The 17,047-nt window shown below is 39.5% G+C and overlaps 1 protein-coding gene across 1 annotated transcript; it reads left to right on the top strand.

Moving 5' to 3' along the window:
• Positions 1-2,723: 2,723 nt before the first annotated feature.
• Positions 2,724-14,869, top strand: mttp (microsomal triglyceride transfer protein). The gene is made up of 18 exons (XM_010744909.3): positions 2,724-2,965; positions 4,339-4,526; positions 4,720-4,863; positions 6,764-6,871; positions 6,955-7,071; positions 7,164-7,303; positions 7,378-7,528; positions 8,514-8,671; positions 8,833-9,001; positions 9,261-9,368; positions 9,528-9,740; positions 9,831-10,042; positions 10,166-10,263; positions 10,464-10,585; positions 10,730-10,957; positions 11,711-11,835; positions 13,640-13,810; positions 13,904-14,869. Exons 1-18 carry the CDS (start codon positions 2,905-2,907, stop codon positions 14,049-14,051), a joined length of 2,661 nt encoding a protein of 886 aa, XP_010743211.3. The 5' UTR covers positions 2,724-2,904; the 3' UTR covers positions 14,052-14,869.
• The last annotated feature ends 2,178 nt before the right edge of the window (positions 14,870-17,047 follow it).

Here is a 17,047-nt window from a genome sequence, read left to right on the forward strand (position 1 = left end):
CAGTTCCCTAATTGACAATTGTTGATTAGATTGAGGTGGAGTCGCCTGAACACGGCCGGACAGGAAAAGCCACATTGATGTTTTTCTTTTAAAATAAACCTCATTCATAGAAACACACTTTTCTTTCAAAACAGAGATAATTTGCAATCTAAGTACCCAGCTTTGAGAGTATCTGTTTGCTGTGTTATCAGGGGTTGATTGAGAATTATCTATGATCTGACCTTTGGCCGTTTGTAACAGCAGACTCGTTCTCACTAAGAACATTTTGTTAGAAATCTGTTCTTTTTTATTAAACAGTTTGTTTGTTTGTTAGTGTATGTAAGCTTTCTTTCTAACTAAAGACTACAGAAGATGATCTCACTGATCAGCTAGAAATGTTGTTTTCCTTATATATACAGTATAAAGAAGGATTTCCCAGGTTCTGGCCCACCAAGTCATTTCATGTCTTTACTTGTAAGTTTTTCCACTATAATTTTTGCTATTTAAGCTGTCCCAGTTTAAGTAGCTGTTAGTAACCCTATATTATATATATTATATATAAAAAAGGAGGGATAATCCAGTCATCATTTTCATTTAAAAAGAAAAGAAAGTATTCGTATCACAGGTCATGACACACTTCCTCATCTGTAAAAGATGATCTGCGAAAGATACTGAGTTCACTGAAGACAGCTTCCTAATGGTTGGAGACGTCTCGCTTCAGGACAGTGAAAGAATCATCAGATAAGGAGAGCTGAGATGATGTCTGTGTGCTGAAGGCGGATCGGATAACCTAAAAGACAAATGATTTATAAAGACATCAGTGCTGACATGATCTTATTTCTGTTTTTAGTTCAGCCCCCTGGATCCAGATTCTTAAACAGAAACTCAAAAACAGAAACCAAACTGGAGACATCTCAGAGGCGGAGAGTCAGCATCAGCAGACAAACACTGACATCCGCTGGCTGCTCTGTCAAATGCACATTCGCTGTATTCGGTGTGCTTCAATCTGAATATCTGCTCAAGAGTTCTGAGATGAAAAGTAACTAAATACATTTACCCAAATAGCGTACTTAAATTCAGATAACTACTCAAGATAACTTGTATCTTCTACTTGTTCTACACTCAGGAGCCATTTCTATGCACAATGAGCTTTATATACTTTGATTTTACTGATGATACTAAGATGATGAACGCAGGACGTTTATTTGTAGTGGAAGATTTTATCCATCTTCTGTAACTGCTTATCCTTATCAGGGTGCTGGAGCTTATCCCAGCTGACCCTGGATGGGAGGCTGGGTACACCTTGGACAGGTCATCGGTTTATCACAGAGCTGACACATAGAGACAAATAATCACACTCACATTCACACCTATGGCAGAATCTACATAGATGTGTAGAGAACATGCAGCACCACACAGAAACACCCCAGTAGGCTGGGGGGTTTGAACCATACTGAATAAAAATGCTTCCTTGCTGTACTGGCCCACATTATAATTTTGTAAAACACTTGTAAGAAACAAAATATCGTTGTAAGGACATTTTCTCTCCCTCACCATCTGAATGCATGTGAACACTGAGAGCTACTGGGAACCAGAATCACCTCGTATTTGTCCACACACACAAGATTTAGCTCTTTTCTTTCAGAATCTTAAAGATTTTGATTAATGAACTAAACTTTAGAGTCAGAGTGGCAAATTTGGTTTCATTAACTGTTTTTTACATTTGTTTAGGATCTCTAGGATATGAACTAAAGTTAGAGTGTGTACGTTCAATCAAAATTAACAAGCATAAAATGCTTCAGGACAAAAAGTTTGACCTAAACTAAAATAAATGCAGGTTGATTTACTAAAACTACAATACAAATTCCATTATATTTACACAGTGCCAAATCATAATAGTATCTCAGGGCAGGTCTAGACCATAATCTTCACATTGTTTTACAATATTTACAGAGACCCAACCATTTCCACCATGATCAAACATTTGGTGACAGTGGCAAGGAAAAACAACAATGTAATCATAAAGTGGTTTTCTATGTGATGTAAACGAAAACAACTGAATAAGTGTGAAGCAGCCTGCTGCTGATCAAAGTGATGAATAGTGTCATCAATCCATCCATCCACACTCACCCACGCATTAATAATGTAGATTAATAGAGACTATTTCTAATATGTTTAGTGCACAGAATGAGAAACTTTACAACATTTGCACAATGATTGAAAAATGATTGTAGTCTAAACTGTATTAGTTTGAGAAATCACTCCTTCAGCTGAAATGTCCTAAACTTTTTGGGTCCCCTGAGATGTAATCTGAGCTGAGGGGGGCTGGTTTCACTGACAGACTGCCCATTTCCTCCAACCAAGACACACTGACAAAGCGCAGACTGTTCATCCCGAGAAGAAATTAGGTGAAAGGTGTCTTAACATGAGGACGTCTCTCTGCCACCTCTCGGTAAATATACATGTATATGCTCAATTAGATATGTTTGTGCTGATTTTATGATATTTTTTCTATCAAAACAGCTTCATTCTGTTGCTTGCTGACCAAGCTGACCAGACGTCGAGTCTCACTTCTCCTTTGATCAACTGAATCAATCAAATAGGTCTAATCATTTCACTGATTAATGGCCGTGCGCAGACGCAGATCCTGACCCCTCTGTGTTAAAACCTGGTTGCATCTGTCAGTGGCAGAAGTCCCTGTCAAATCTGTGCTCCTCAGGTTAATGATTTGCTGGTTATCTCGTACTTAGTACTTGAGCGTGGAGTTTGGAGTCTGCCCTCCTCTCCGATAAAACATAATAGGAGAAGCTTGGACTTGCTCTGCCTTTCTTTTTTTGGCCCTTTAGAGCCACTTCAGCTGCTGACTCCTTTTTTTTTTGTCTGTGTCGGTTTTTTATTCTTCTGGCTGCAGAGAGAGGACACACAATGTTAACTCTGGTTGTGTTCTTGCTTTGTACAGCCTCCTGTGTCTCAGCTTCTGCCAAAGGTAAGTGGATGGGTTGTTGTTGACTTCTCTGTGTGTATTTGAGGTCTGTGGGATGTTTGGGCCCAATTAAGCAGATTATTTAGTTAGGGGTAAGCATGAATGAATTTATTTTGGCACATGAAGATCATTACTTCGTCGTAAATTAGTGGAAATGTGTCAACATGATTTATTTGTAGCTCCAAATGACACTTTGCTGCGCTTTGAGGCTTCTTCACAGAAGAAAAGTTGGAGGAAAATGACTGTCAAGGCTGTCAAGCTTCATTTTATTGTGCAACAAAGACTTTCAAATCCTCAAATGAATGAATCCTGGTGTGCCACGAAGTCACTGTCATCAGAGTAGCTTCACATAATGCAGCTTAGAGACATCACTGATTGATAAGAGTAAAACGAAGAGAGATAAAACACAACTTTTATCATTTCTGTTGGTGTTTTTGTGTCGGAGGTTTTCCAAGAATCTCAGTTTTTCACCCAGAACTTGTATTTGTTCATCAGCTCCACGTCTCACAGTGAGCGCCGGTGATGAAATCAAATACTGACACGTCATTGTGTGTCTTTCCTCTGACCTGATGTCATATCTAAAGAAAAAAAGCTTGTCATTAATAGAGTACAGTTAGTTATCTCCTCTCACTTTGAACACGCCTTGTTAAATGGCCGCTGGTTGAATCACCTCGCAGACTATCCACAGAGAGGAAACAGAAAATGTAAGAAGAGAAGAAGCGATATATTCAGTGGAAGTTGCTATTTTAAAAAGACTTTCATGTCGATACCTGATGAGTATTTGTGAAGCTAAAAATACAGCACGTCAGAGGTTATGTGGCCAAAAAAATAATAATATCTAGACTCTGGAAACCATCTGTTACAAACACATTTTATATTTTATGTCACATTTTATACGACTTCTTATCTTGAATGTAAGTCCTGTTATAGTTTAGTAAAACAAAAGTTATGCCTAAGGTTTTCACTCACCTGTTTGAGTATGCTTCAGTATTAAAAATTACCTGATAGTCATCTTTACTTGTTGAATTACTATTGAAGGCAAAGCAAACGTGTGGATTACTTTGAAAAGTACACATTACCCATGTTTGCTTATTGTTTCTTTCCCAGCACAACACACACAGAGTTTAGAGCTTGAAGGCACCACAAGAGTGTTTAAAATAGTCTGACAGATGAAGAAACAAATCACTGTCAATGTTAAATTTCAGGTTTCTGCTAGATATAAGTGAAGTATGAACTGAAAGACAGTAATTAGTCATGAAAGATGCATTTAAAAATCTAAAAATCTGTAGCACACTTTGAAAAATGGCTGGCAGTAATGTAAAGCACTGCTCTCCACTCGTGTTGGCTCACCAGCTGTGTTTCCTGTTTTGCTTCAGGTGGTGCTGCTGGACCCCGGCTGAACAACAACCAGCTGTACAAATTCAGCTACACCACCGAGGTGCTGGTGGACAGGGCCAGGGGGTCAAAAGAGGGCAGCACTGGCTACAGGATCTCCAGCGATGTGGACGTCAACCTAGTCTGGAGAGATCCCAGCAGCAAAGATGACCAACTGATTCGACTGGTGGTAAGTTTGTCCGGTCACATGTTGAAAGGACATGATGTCATAGTACATTTATAGAACAGAGAGTAAATAACAGATCATATGAAATATTCTGACTACAAATACACTTTGGATAAAACTGTCAAGCCTGAAGGCTTCCTCTTTTTCAGAGTAGCTGTCAGTGTGTTTTCTCACATTCTTAATGTCTGATTCATAGATCTCGAATGTGAGGATCGACCCTGCATCCCGTCGATCAGAGAAAAAGAACATCCTCCATGGATCCACAGCAGAAAGTGTTTTGGGAAAGACCAAACTAGCAGCTCTGATGAAACCTTTCTTATTACATCTGAAAAATGGAAAGGTAAGAACATTATCAGTGCCACACTTTCTACACTTAAACCATTGTTATCCGATAATATGCATATAAAGAAAACACTAATTAGTGTCTTTTGGTGAGTATTAACACAGTTTATATTCACTCCAGGCAATGAACAACAGTAGCAATTCCTTAATATAATCTGAATTGTTGTTTTAAGCCTATTTATGATCTCATACGTGTGAGAGGTGCATATAAGTGACGTCAGTACATCCAGCACTCGACTGTTATTGTCTTCAGAGACTGAATTAACTTACATTCATTGTGCTGGAGTGATGATGCTGGCAGGGGAAATACCAGACGTGATGTGTGTGCGTGCAAAGGTCAATGGGTTCAGAAGGTCAATGAATGAACGAATGAATGAACGAGCCCGACTCAAAGAGCGAAGGCTCACACTGTCTTTTTTTTGGCAGCAAGATGTTTGAGTTTGAACTCATTCACTTTTATCAGATCATTATCATTGTATACTATACAGTGATTCATAAGTGATATGCAAATAATAGCAATTAGATTGATCTTATTTAAAGATACAACACTGCTTTATAGCTACTGTAAATACTGTTGTTATTTAATGTTTTTTTAAGGTTGGGCACCACTTTATGAAGGGTTTATAAGTTTGAAAATAATGGCTTTATTCATTATTTTCTAATGATTACCAGCTAATAAGCATCTATATATGAATTTGAACACATCTAATAGCATTACTATCAAATAAAAAACGAAAAACCAACCAAAGTAATCAAAATGTGTTACTGACTGATCTATAAAACATGGTAGTAAATGCTTCATTAACCGTTATTAAACCAGATGTTTACAACTTAAAGCCTTCATTAAGAGGTGTTACAATATCTCTAATATCCAGTATGAAGTAAAGTAAACATAGACATGTTTGTTGGTCATATTGGTTTCACACAATGTCAGGACATGAGTGGTGTATAGAGATACTTAAACACCTTATATCTAAATATACATATACGCTTTACATATCTTATCTATATCTATAACAGCAGTATCTGTGACTACAACATACCTGCTGTGCACCAGCTAGAAAGCAAAAGCCAAATCAGAGCTAAAATATTAAAATAGTTGATTATTGCTGGTTCAGTGTGGAGTAAAAGGTTTGAAGAATGAGCCGTCAGACAGTATGAAACAGGATAGATCAGTGTCTCTCCCAGTGTTGTTAACTTATTTATACTGATGGCAGCCTATGGCAGGAAAAGTAGCAGTAGACAGTCTATTTATGGTGGTCCTGGCTGATATTTTAACTGAGCGCCACAAATTAATTACATACTGTATAGGAGACAGTGTAGGATGATGTAATGGGCACACACACGCACACACACACACACACACACACACACACACACATAGTCCATTACTGAGCCAAACTGAAGCTTCATTGGAGAACTGTGGTGTGATATGATATTTCCCAAGTTGATCTAACCTCATTTGACTGAGGTTTGGTTCCATTATTTCAATATGGTATCAGTAGCATAGGTAAACATAAGACCGACTCGTCTTTCATGCTGGTCATTGCTGTGCACTGATGTGTATTGAGAAAATAGTTAACAGGAAATATACTGCATGCCAGGTTAAGATAGCGTCTTTTTTTAAAGAAAGCTGCTAATACCAAAGTATTCTGGTTTTGTTTTTGATCTGCACTTCAAAGAATAGCTTTTATTTCTGCATGTAATGCAAATAACCTCTGATGTCATGCCCATGCACATGTTTCTGGAAATCGGACACCGTGAAAGCCTTTGTGAGCCGCAGCACGTACAGTACTGTGGGTCGCATGCCTCAGTAGCTACCTTATCTGCTGTGCAAAATGCCATTGTTCAAAGCATTGTTTGACATGTTGCCTTCTTGTTGCATGTGTCTCTGACAGGCAAAAGCATTTTATTCTTACTGGGCTGAACCTGCAACCATCAAGAATCTTAAAAGAGGGCTGGCCAGCTTACTGCAAGTACAACTCAAAACTGGGAAGGTTATAGAGGTAAATGGCATGATAATACTCCCATCACATTTATTGTATTTCATATTTTGTGTAGCTAATGTGAACTTAATGTCTGGGGACAGAATGATGTGTCTGGAAGGTGCACAGTGGACTACAAAGCAGTCAAAGGTCAAGTGACAAGAACCAAGATCCTGGACACGTGTAAAACACCAGAGACCGGATTCACCACACACAGTCAGGTATGTCAGTGTCAAGACCAACTCGTCATGTTAACCTATGAATGTAACTGAATCACTGATAACTTATGCCTTGATGTGTCCCCCCACTTCAGGTTTTGGGTGTGAGCAGGAAGTCAAATTCTGTTACAGTGTTCACACTCGAAGATGGTTTCATTGGCTCGGCCGTGGCTGAAGAAATGCACTCACTGGCTGTTAACGCCCGCAGATCTGCTGCTGCTAAAGTTGTGTCCAGGTAAATGCTTAACAAAGAATGATGCTGCCATTTTATAATATGAATACACACTAAACACTAAAATTTCTTCTCAGACAAACCCTCAAATTGGTAGGGACTGAGGCTGGACCGCTGGAGGCTGCTGGGAAAGATATCGCCGGGGTTGTCAAGTCAATTGATGCCAAACTGGCAGCTGTTGGTATTGTGGCGGAGAAGGTCAAATCCCAGTGCAAGGGATGTCCATCAGTGAGTAACTGTCGACTTTCAAACACCAAAGTAGATTGTCATGACAGTTTGTAGACACATTCATGATCCCAAGAGGACTTTTCCTATGGCATCAACATGAGACTAAAACTGAAATGTCTTGACAAATATTGGATGGATTGCTACATCGTCATGCTACACTTTTGATTCTTTAACATTTCCTTTAGCTCCATCATCAGGTCAAATTTCAAAATTTCTTTATGCCAAGACTTGTTTTTTTATTACCAAATACCAGCAAAACCAATGACATTTCCATTAGCACCAAGTGTCCTCACATAGCCAATGACTTCAGACTCTTGTTTGTGTTTGTCCGTTGGCCTCCAGGCTACGGACATGATGATTTCATGGTGGCAGCTGTTTGTCTGTGGACATGTTCTCGTGAACAAGTCAAGAACTGTACACATGCTCCACTAAGTGCTCGATATAACATATGATCCTAATAGATTTTGGAGCTCTGTTGTCTGTTTTGGCCATTTCTAACTCTTACATTACATTTTGCTCAGTGTAAATGTTGAGATCTGGGACTTTTACCAATTTACCTTGCCTTACTATGGGTTTGTCTAAAACCTGTTTGGGCATTTGACTGCTTGTGCTGTCTGACTTCTTTTAACCCACTGGGGTCCGCGCAATCATGCATGATTGCAAAAACTATAGATAGGGACATTGATAGGACCCAAGATGATTTATGGTGCCACTGCATTCCCAAACAGGAAGTAGTTTTTTAATTTACTAATTTGGATTCATGAACTTATATAAATCAATATGACAAGGAGGCAAGATAGGACAAATACTTACACACTCAGTAGCTCTTACAGGTGCATGTAGATCACGGCTATTTATTGAATCAGTAGTCTGGCTCCTAAATAACACTGTATTAGTAAATAGATACTCTGTATTTTTGTACTGTAATTATTGGCCGAAGACGATCTGTCTCCTAATCCCCTCTCCCCTGTGTTCTCCCTCTTAGCTTTTTGAACATTGGCAGGCTCAACAGAAGCAGCTGGAGCCAGCGAGCCTGTCCAAAGCCACGGCTCCTCGCAGCTTCCTGGCCCTCATCCAGAGCATTAGGAAGGCATCCAAGGACGATATCCTCAAAGTGCTGAAGAGTGCCAGCAAGACATCTCTGTAAACAGGCTCCTCCTTCTTCCCTACATCTTAATTTACTTACTGACTCCATCACTCTGCTGTTTCTTTGAATTAGTTATTAACTTTTATTACTGAGAATGTCAAGACCCAAGGAGATTAACTCACCATCTCTGTGTTTACCTTCTTCTTGTTGATTTCAGACCTCAGGTGGTGGATGCTGTGACTTCCTCCCAGACCGCTGCATCTCTGGATGCCATGCTCGAATTCCTTAATTTCACCGATGCCAAAAGTTTCGTTCTGCAGGAGAGGTTTCTCTATGCATGTGGTTTTTCTTCACATCCCAATGAGAGGATGCTCCAGGCTCTGCTGGTGAGTTGTTAATAACGGAACTGGCACTTTTTCTTGCTTAGTAAAGAAAAGAACCTACCAGTATCTACACATACATTTTATATTTATACAAGGAAAATGCTTCACCTGCACTTTGGTGCTTTGCATCAAGAAATTGCTTTATATTTAATATTTGAAGTTTTAAACTTTAGTCTGCAAATCCAAGTCATATTGTTCTTAAATGATATGCCAGCACTGAATATTTTCTGTGAATTTTAATAAGAGGAGTTTTCGTTTTCAGGATATTTCAAAGGGAAAGATCGGCAGCACTGACATCAAAGAGTCAGTGGTGATCATTATGGGAGCCCTGGTCCATAAGCTATGTCAGAAAGGAGGTTGCAACTTACCGGTGAGTTTCCAAGATGATAATATGTGACAGTCACACAAAAACGTAGTGGCTATTTTTAAGAAAAAACTGTCTGAAAATGCATGTTTCATTGTAGAAAATAAACCAAATTTGAATGAGTCCATGAGCTGACTGATGATCTGCTGTATTTTTACCTCTCAGGCGGTGGTGAAGGTGAAGAAACTGATTTTAGAAGGTCCCGACAGCACAAAGGTCGAGTCCGAGGTCCAGATGTATCTTCTGGCACTAAAGAACTCTTTGCTTCCTGAGGCAATTCCCATCTTTACCAAATACGCAGAGTCAGAGGTGGGAGCTTACAACACCATCTCCCTGACTGCTCTGCAGAGATATGATGTCAATCTCATGACCAATGAGGTAAGCCATAGTATGCATAACACTTTTCTGCTATATGGAGCCAATTAAAATACAAGAGGAACTGAAAACGAATGTTTATGTCATTTGTAGGTGAAGCTGACGGTGAACAGAGTTTACCACCAGAATCGACGGATCTATGAGAAAAACGTGAGAGCTGCCGCCGCTGACGTCATCCTCAGTAGCAACCCATCATACGTGGAGGTCAAGAATCTGCTTCTGTCAATCGGAAACTTGCCTTATGAAATGAACAAATACATGCTGTCTAAGATCCAGGACATCCTCCGCTTCCAGCTGCCTGCCAGGTTTGTTACGGACCAACAGACACTAACAAAAAAAAGTTTAACAGAACATAAATAGAGATTTTTCCAAAACATAATGCAGCCATTTATTGTACAATATGTTGTTTTTTTGTGTGCATTTTTCAGCAAAGTTATACAACAAGCTATGAAGGACATGATTTCCCACAATTATGACCGCTTTGCAAAGGTTGGATCATCGTCTGCCTACTCTGGATTCATGGCACGTGAGTAATCAACCCTCATTTCTAAAGCCTGGAATTAAGTACACAATATATTGTTTCAAGATTTGATAATCTGAGATTACATGAAAAATAAACAGTGAATTTCATACTTCAACCAGATAAAACATTAGCATTGAAATCAGATTTGTCACAACAAGTTACATGCATGTTGACTGAGTACTTTAAAATCCTTATTCCTGCAGAATCTGCCGATGTGACCTCCACATACAGTTTGGACATCCTGTATTCAGGCTCTGGTGTCCTGAGGAGAAGTAACATGAATATTTACGGTGCTAGTAACGGAGCAATGCTACATGGACTGCAGGTAAGGAAACCGCACAGTTAAACTGAATCACTGTAATATACACAAGTCATTATTGCCTTTGTACTAGTCTTCCATTTTCTCATGAAATATATGAAATTCTCATGTAGTGCATTGTCTAATTTGGATATTCTTCCCATCTTCCAGGTTGCAATTGAGGCTCAGGGTCTTGAGTCGCTGATTGCTGCCACCCCCGATGAGGGAGAGGAAGACCTGGAGTCATTTGCTGGAATGTCGGCTCTGCTGTTTGACGTGCAGCTGCGACCTGTAACCTTCTTCAAGGGTTACAGCGACCTCATGTCCAAAATGTTCTCCATGTCTGGGGAGCCCATGAATGTAGTGAAGGGCCTGATCCTGCTGACTGATCACTCTGAGGTAAGAAGTCACCACACCAGTGCCCCGTTCACTCAACACCTAAATATAGTAGTCAGACTACATCACAGTGTTTAAAATTTACATGCAGTTTGGTCATGAACAAGAGTGACCACCAGTAGCACTGGGTCATGCATGTAGCAGGTATGTAGGTTGTAGGTTGTTGACTCCTTGGTAAATGATCTTGGCTGTGTGAAGTTCTTGGAAGAGAACGGGAGCTTGATTAGCTGCACGATGCTCAAGGTCATTTGTTAAAATAACTTGAAAAAACTTTAGTTGCAAACCAGAAGTAGTCTTCTGTTTCCACATTATATTACCACAAAAAGGGAATGCATAGACTTTGACACTAAAGATTGAGGCTTGTGTCCATTCTCCTGGAAATAGTCAGCTTTGCTTTATTTTAACTATCGGCACAATCATTTGTTTTTTATATCCGAGTTTAATGTACTTACAGGTACATTAAAGTCTATATGGGTGATTTGCAAGGCACTGACATGGAGCCTGTTTTGCCATGTTGGTATGAGGACTTGTTTACTTGGTCAGATGCATTTAAATAGTGAATGAGTCAAGTTTATAATATCAGTTGTTAAGCTTAGTGAACAGGGTCCAAATGCGGGCTGCTGACACAAGGATGTGGCATTTCTTCTGCCTTACACTTACACTTGCTTTATGATTAAAATAATCTTAATTATCATTAGAGTCAGACATAACCAACCAAGTTTTCTTTCTCTTTCCTGCTCATGTTCGGCCCTCCAGGTGATCCAGCTGCAGTCTGGTCTGAAGGCGAGTGCAGAGTTCCAAGGAGGGTTGGCTATTGACATCTCTGGAGGCATGGAGGTCAGTCTGTGGTACAGGGAGTCCAAGACCAGCGTCAACAACAGGTACAGTCCAGAGACTAGACAATAAAACAGCTGTGGCAGGTGTTTTTGTCCTGTTGCAGAATTGGGGCGTCAGCAAAGCTTTTACATAATGTTACGTGCTATGTATATAGGACACAGCCATGCTGTACATCCTGGGATCATAAATCAACTCACTTTGTGAAGCACTCTATGTACAGTCTGATGTAACAGACTCGTAGGGCAAAGGCCTTTGGGATAGGCACATATTTTCTTAGAAAACAACCTTTTTTTATCATCAAAGGAAAGTTGTGTCAGAAGTCTGAGCCCTGTCACCGCACTGCAAATAGATTTCCATTGATGCTGGATTCATGTGAACTTTAGATGGTCTATAAGCGTTGCCTGATTCATTTGTTCCACCGGTACGTTGGGCACACTCCAGTATTGTGCTTTCATGCCTGTCTTATTTCTAGGTTTGTGTGCATATGACGTCAGTCCTCTCTGGTTCTCTATTTTAAAACATTACAGTGGACGCACAACAGTAGCTACTGAAAATGGAGCACTTCATCACGCTCGTATCAGTTTGCTCACGGCATCTGGTGATGAAACCGGATTTAGAGAGCAATGCCACAGATTTTGAATATTTAAATACGGTGTGATTTAAAGTCAAGGCTGCGTATGAAGCTTGGTACTTTTTAAGTTCCAGCCACATTTTTTTCCATACCAGCAAATGCAAGAACCAGAAAGTAAGTTATCCAAACATTTATTCTGAGACACAGAGTTTGAAACAGTACCCTATTTCCATGATGACTTACAAAAGATGGAAAAGAAAAGCGGTTTTAATGGAGGTCAGGGTGGAAAAACATTTTTTGGAGCAGCGTTACATGAACAAAAAATATGATTTAAGAATAAACGGCTTCTGTGTTTCCAGTTTGGAGATTTTTTTCAACTAGTCAGATCAGAATGGGTCATATCTTGATTTTGGACTTCAGGATGATTTGACCCATGTGTGGAGGGGAATGGCAGAGGCAGGTGAATGGATCAGCATATTTGTACCTCGTCCACTCTGATAATAGACTGACAGGCTATCTATAGAAGCAGAACAAACCACACTGGCATCTTTGCCAAGGCATGTCTCCACGGGCAAAGTTACAGAGGTTGGATGTTCAGATGGTTGGCACAGGCTTTGATTTGGAACATAAGGGGAAGTTGTTACATCGTAGTTAAACTCTACTTGTTAGTGTCTGAGCTTTACTGTGCCTTTTAGCTACTAAATCAACCTGTGTGACGCTAATACATGATCACAGACAAGGATCATATGCCACGGTGGTTATGACAAGAGTACAGAAAAGAATTGATTCTGTGTGTTACAATCATAAACCCAACATCTCTGAGAAAGGTATATTAAACTGCAGGTTGTTTTAGTTTGCACTATGCTTTTTATCTTTTGGTAAATAGATGTGGTGTGAGCAATACTGCACTGCAAAATAATGCATATAATCCTGCAATAACGCCACAAATACAAAGAAAATGTGAATATTGTGAATATGAAACTTTTTTCACATTACAAAGAAAATGTGAATATTGTGAATATGAAACTTTTTTCACATACTACATACATGATTTTTTGGATGTATAATTCACATTTTACACGTGAAAACAACTAATTTCACACTGTGTAGTTATTCCACAGGTGATACAAATTGAGACAAAATGTAAAAAAGAAACGTGTTTTTTTTAATCATACCTAAAAATATAATATTTAACATGGGAAAACATGAGTTCCACGTACTCTTTTTTTATTTGTTGGACACATTTTCACACAGTTTTCACTTGCTTTTGGTTTTAGGGGAGCGTTAGTTGTCACTGGAAATGTTACAGTGGACATGGACTTCATGAGAGCGGGTGTGGAGGTCAGCTTCGAAACAGAAGCGTCACTGGACTTCATCACCACCGTCCAGTTTTCTGAATATCCCTTCCTGGTATGCATGCAGATGGACAAAACTACCTTCCCCTTCAGGTATTGTGACACCTTCCCTGTTAAGAAAAGATTTCAACTACTGTTGAATCAGCTTACACTAAATCTAATTTTTTATTCCTGATGTGCTTTCAGTGAGTCCGTGAGCAAGTACGAGAGCTTGTCATCAGGGAAGAGCATCGCGTCGCACAAGAGCAAGAAGCAGCTTGTCCCTGGCTCTGAATTCCCTCTTCACCAGGAGAACTCAAACATGTGCAAGAGGGTTTTTGACTCCAGCTGGTAGAAGAGATACAATGAACTATCCAGGAACAAGTTCTTATGGGCCGAGTATTGTAACTCAAAAGAGGGTTTATTGCATTCAGGGACAGCTATCACACCTCAGCTTTATGCAGTGAAACACTGTAAGAGAGAGAAGTTGTGAATTTTTTTTTTTTTCTAACAACACATGCAATGTTTACATTCCTGTGAGTATTTAAGTCATTTTAATTTGACATTTTGTTTTGAAATATAGAATTCTTTTCATGGATTTCCTTGAAAATGTATTTATGATGGGCACACACAGGATGTACGTTTTATTTGATAGGTAATACTCAGCATGAATAATACCACTGTAATTCCCCCCCAACATAGTTACAGCAAATATGTACATGTAACTGTGACGCTGCAAACACTGGATTCACTTCCCCCCCCATGAATAGAAACGCTCCTTCCTGTCAACATTCCTTTGTTTTTTTAAATAAATATGTTTTCTGAGGAGAAGCCATTTTTTGTTTTATGTCACCGTATCACTGTTCACACACTTGAAATAACTTATTAAGCAAAGTAATACCAATTAATTCCATTTTTATAATCATGCAGACGATTTTTAATTGTTCCTATGGAGACAATGACTGCATTGTCTCAGCTTTGTACTTTGCAAGATCTGAGGTGAAAATCGAGTCCATCAACGCTTGAATATATTTTTTGTACACGGCTGTAATTGCTGTTTGTCTGTGAACATTTGGGTATTTTTAAAACTTCTCTGAACTTTTTCACATTTAGGGATCAGTTTGTTCAATCTGTAATTGGCTGACAATAAATGTGCACTGTCAATGCTTCTGACCTCTGACTCGGTTTATGGATTCAGATTCAGCAAAGCAACGCGTATGAACACTATGTGCAACAAAGCTGGAAAATTAAGATGTGGGACTTTGTTTCTTTTTGCCTTTAAAGAGGCATGTCAGTGTAGAGTATTTGTCACAAGGAGTGGTACTGCTTCACCTTTAACTCCAAATCTATTAAAGAAAGTCTCTGTTACAGAATGAGTCCTCCTATTTTGGGATACTATCCTGTCCTGCCCTTGGTTCACTTTGTGTCAATTACTTTGTGGACATTTAAATAAACACACATTTATTTAAGTATATGCACCAGGCACGTACACATACTGCCATAGGATCTCCACATTGGGTGAAAATAAAGGAGCTACCTTGAGGCTGATGCCAGTTTACTTTAAATTAGAAATTAAGTAAATTACCATAAAGTAAACCCGTGGGTTTTCACGGGCCCTGTAAGTCTCCTGAATATCATGTATATTGTATATATTGCAAAATGGCTGCTATAAAGGTCGAACAAAATCTTTCCCCTGAGAAATAATAAAACTGCAGAGATGTCCCCTGTCTACGGATCTAAATATCAGCCCAGACTGAAATATCAAAACTAATGAATGCCATGAAACAGACATTCATGGTTCCCACAGGATGAATCATGTCATGTGGACGTCTGCCTCCCAGTCTCCAGTGTTTTCCCCTTGTTTTCCCCCTGTCTGTCCCAGAGTGTGGCCTCTGATTCACTCTCACCTGCCTGATCACCGTCACCACCTGCGACTCATCATCCAATCACCAGTGCAGTTATATATATAGTTAGATATTGCCCCAGTTCGTCCTTCCACACTCACCCAGATTGTTCAGTTTACCTTGTGTTCACAACACTATGGCCAAATCCAGTCATCTCACTCCTGTGCCTCAGGATCCCAACCTGCCACGTCCAGGCTGACCTCATTTTCACTCCGGTCTCTGGAAATCAGCCACCATCAGCCATGCACCGATGTTCTCACCACCTGACACCAACCTTCCCCTACACTATTTACCCCTCTAGCTTGTATTAGTCTAGCAGGTATTTGACCATAAATCAAAGTGCTGGACGAAAAAAATTTGATGATGGCACACAAACTGGGGACTGAGTATAGTTTAGGAAAAAGGTTTATTAACCTCTGTCCCCAGTTGTGTTGTGTGCCATCATCAAAATTTGTTTGTCCAGCACTTTGATTTATGGTCAAATACCTGCTAAACTAATACAGTTCCATACTTTGTGTCGTACTTTTGGGCTAAGAGATTTTCTGTGCCTTACAGCTTCACGCGTGTGGCTGTAGATTCTCAAACCAGTGATCCCGGTATAATTCCTCCTCCTGTAGGTTTAGAAACTGGCATCAGAATTTTTGAAGATGGCAAACTTGGATAATCTGAACCTGTACAGTTTATTTGTTTTGTTTTTTTTTCTCAACTCCATACCATGTACTGCACGGTTTTACTTTGTATTGATAGTTTGTCTTCTGTCCAAGGAGATAAATGTACCTTAGTGGCTCAGTGGTAACCTACACTTGTTGATCCAGGTGAAGCAATAAATCTTGACTTTTCTTGTGTCACAGCTGTGACATCAGAGCCCCTACTGGCATCTAAACACAACAACTGGGCCTTAATGTAGATTCTTTAGAAACCACTGAGAGCAGCTGGGGGAAAACCAGTGTCTGCCAGTCTCGCTGCATCCATGGCAACCGAGTAAACACAGCAGCAAACTGTCAGGTTAAACTTAAGCCTCGGCCGGGGTGATGTTTCAGTGTCACCAGAAAGCTAACCTTGCATGCTGGCAGATGCCAAATGTGTATTTGTGTTGGCATAAATCTGTTCGATTCCCTTTGACCCTTGTCATTTATTTTTTTTGTGTGTGAAACTTTATTGGTCATGGTTCAAACTGTAGACGGCCACCTTAATCAGGTCAGGGAGGAAAGTTCAAATATGGTCAACACAGGATATCAAAATGTTCAAAAACCTTAATCTATTAAATCTGTTTGAGGAGGAATATCAACAAGTTGTGTGAGACACATGAATGCTTGGACACAATGTTGTTTGTTATTTTAATAATCATTGCAGACAGACTGATGTTTCAATTAAATTTAGGTAAATTAAATATTTACGTATCATTGTTTGGAACCACTTTCTCATCATCACTTACAAAGGGTTTAAA

The sequence above is a fragment of the Larimichthys crocea genome, chromosome X (genome assembly GCF_000972845.2).
Source record: "Larimichthys crocea isolate SSNF chromosome X, L_crocea_2.0, whole genome shotgun sequence".
NCBI lineage: Eukaryota > Metazoa > Chordata > Actinopteri > Sciaenidae > Larimichthys > Larimichthys crocea.

Excerpts from the sequence above, each read along its gene's own strand:
- mttp (XM_010744909.3), top strand. The coding sequence starts at position 2,905 with ATGTTAACTCTGGTTGTGTTCTTGCTTTGTACAGCCTCCTGTGTCTCA. Across the intron at positions 9,741-9,830 it reads TCAATCTCATGACCAATGAG|GTGAAGCTGACGGTGAACAG; the intron begins GTAAGCCATAGT and ends TGTCATTTGTAG. Across the intron at positions 13,811-13,903 it reads AAAACTACCTTCCCCTTCAG|TGAGTCCGTGAGCAAGTACG; the intron begins GTATTGTGACAC and ends ATGTGCTTTCAG.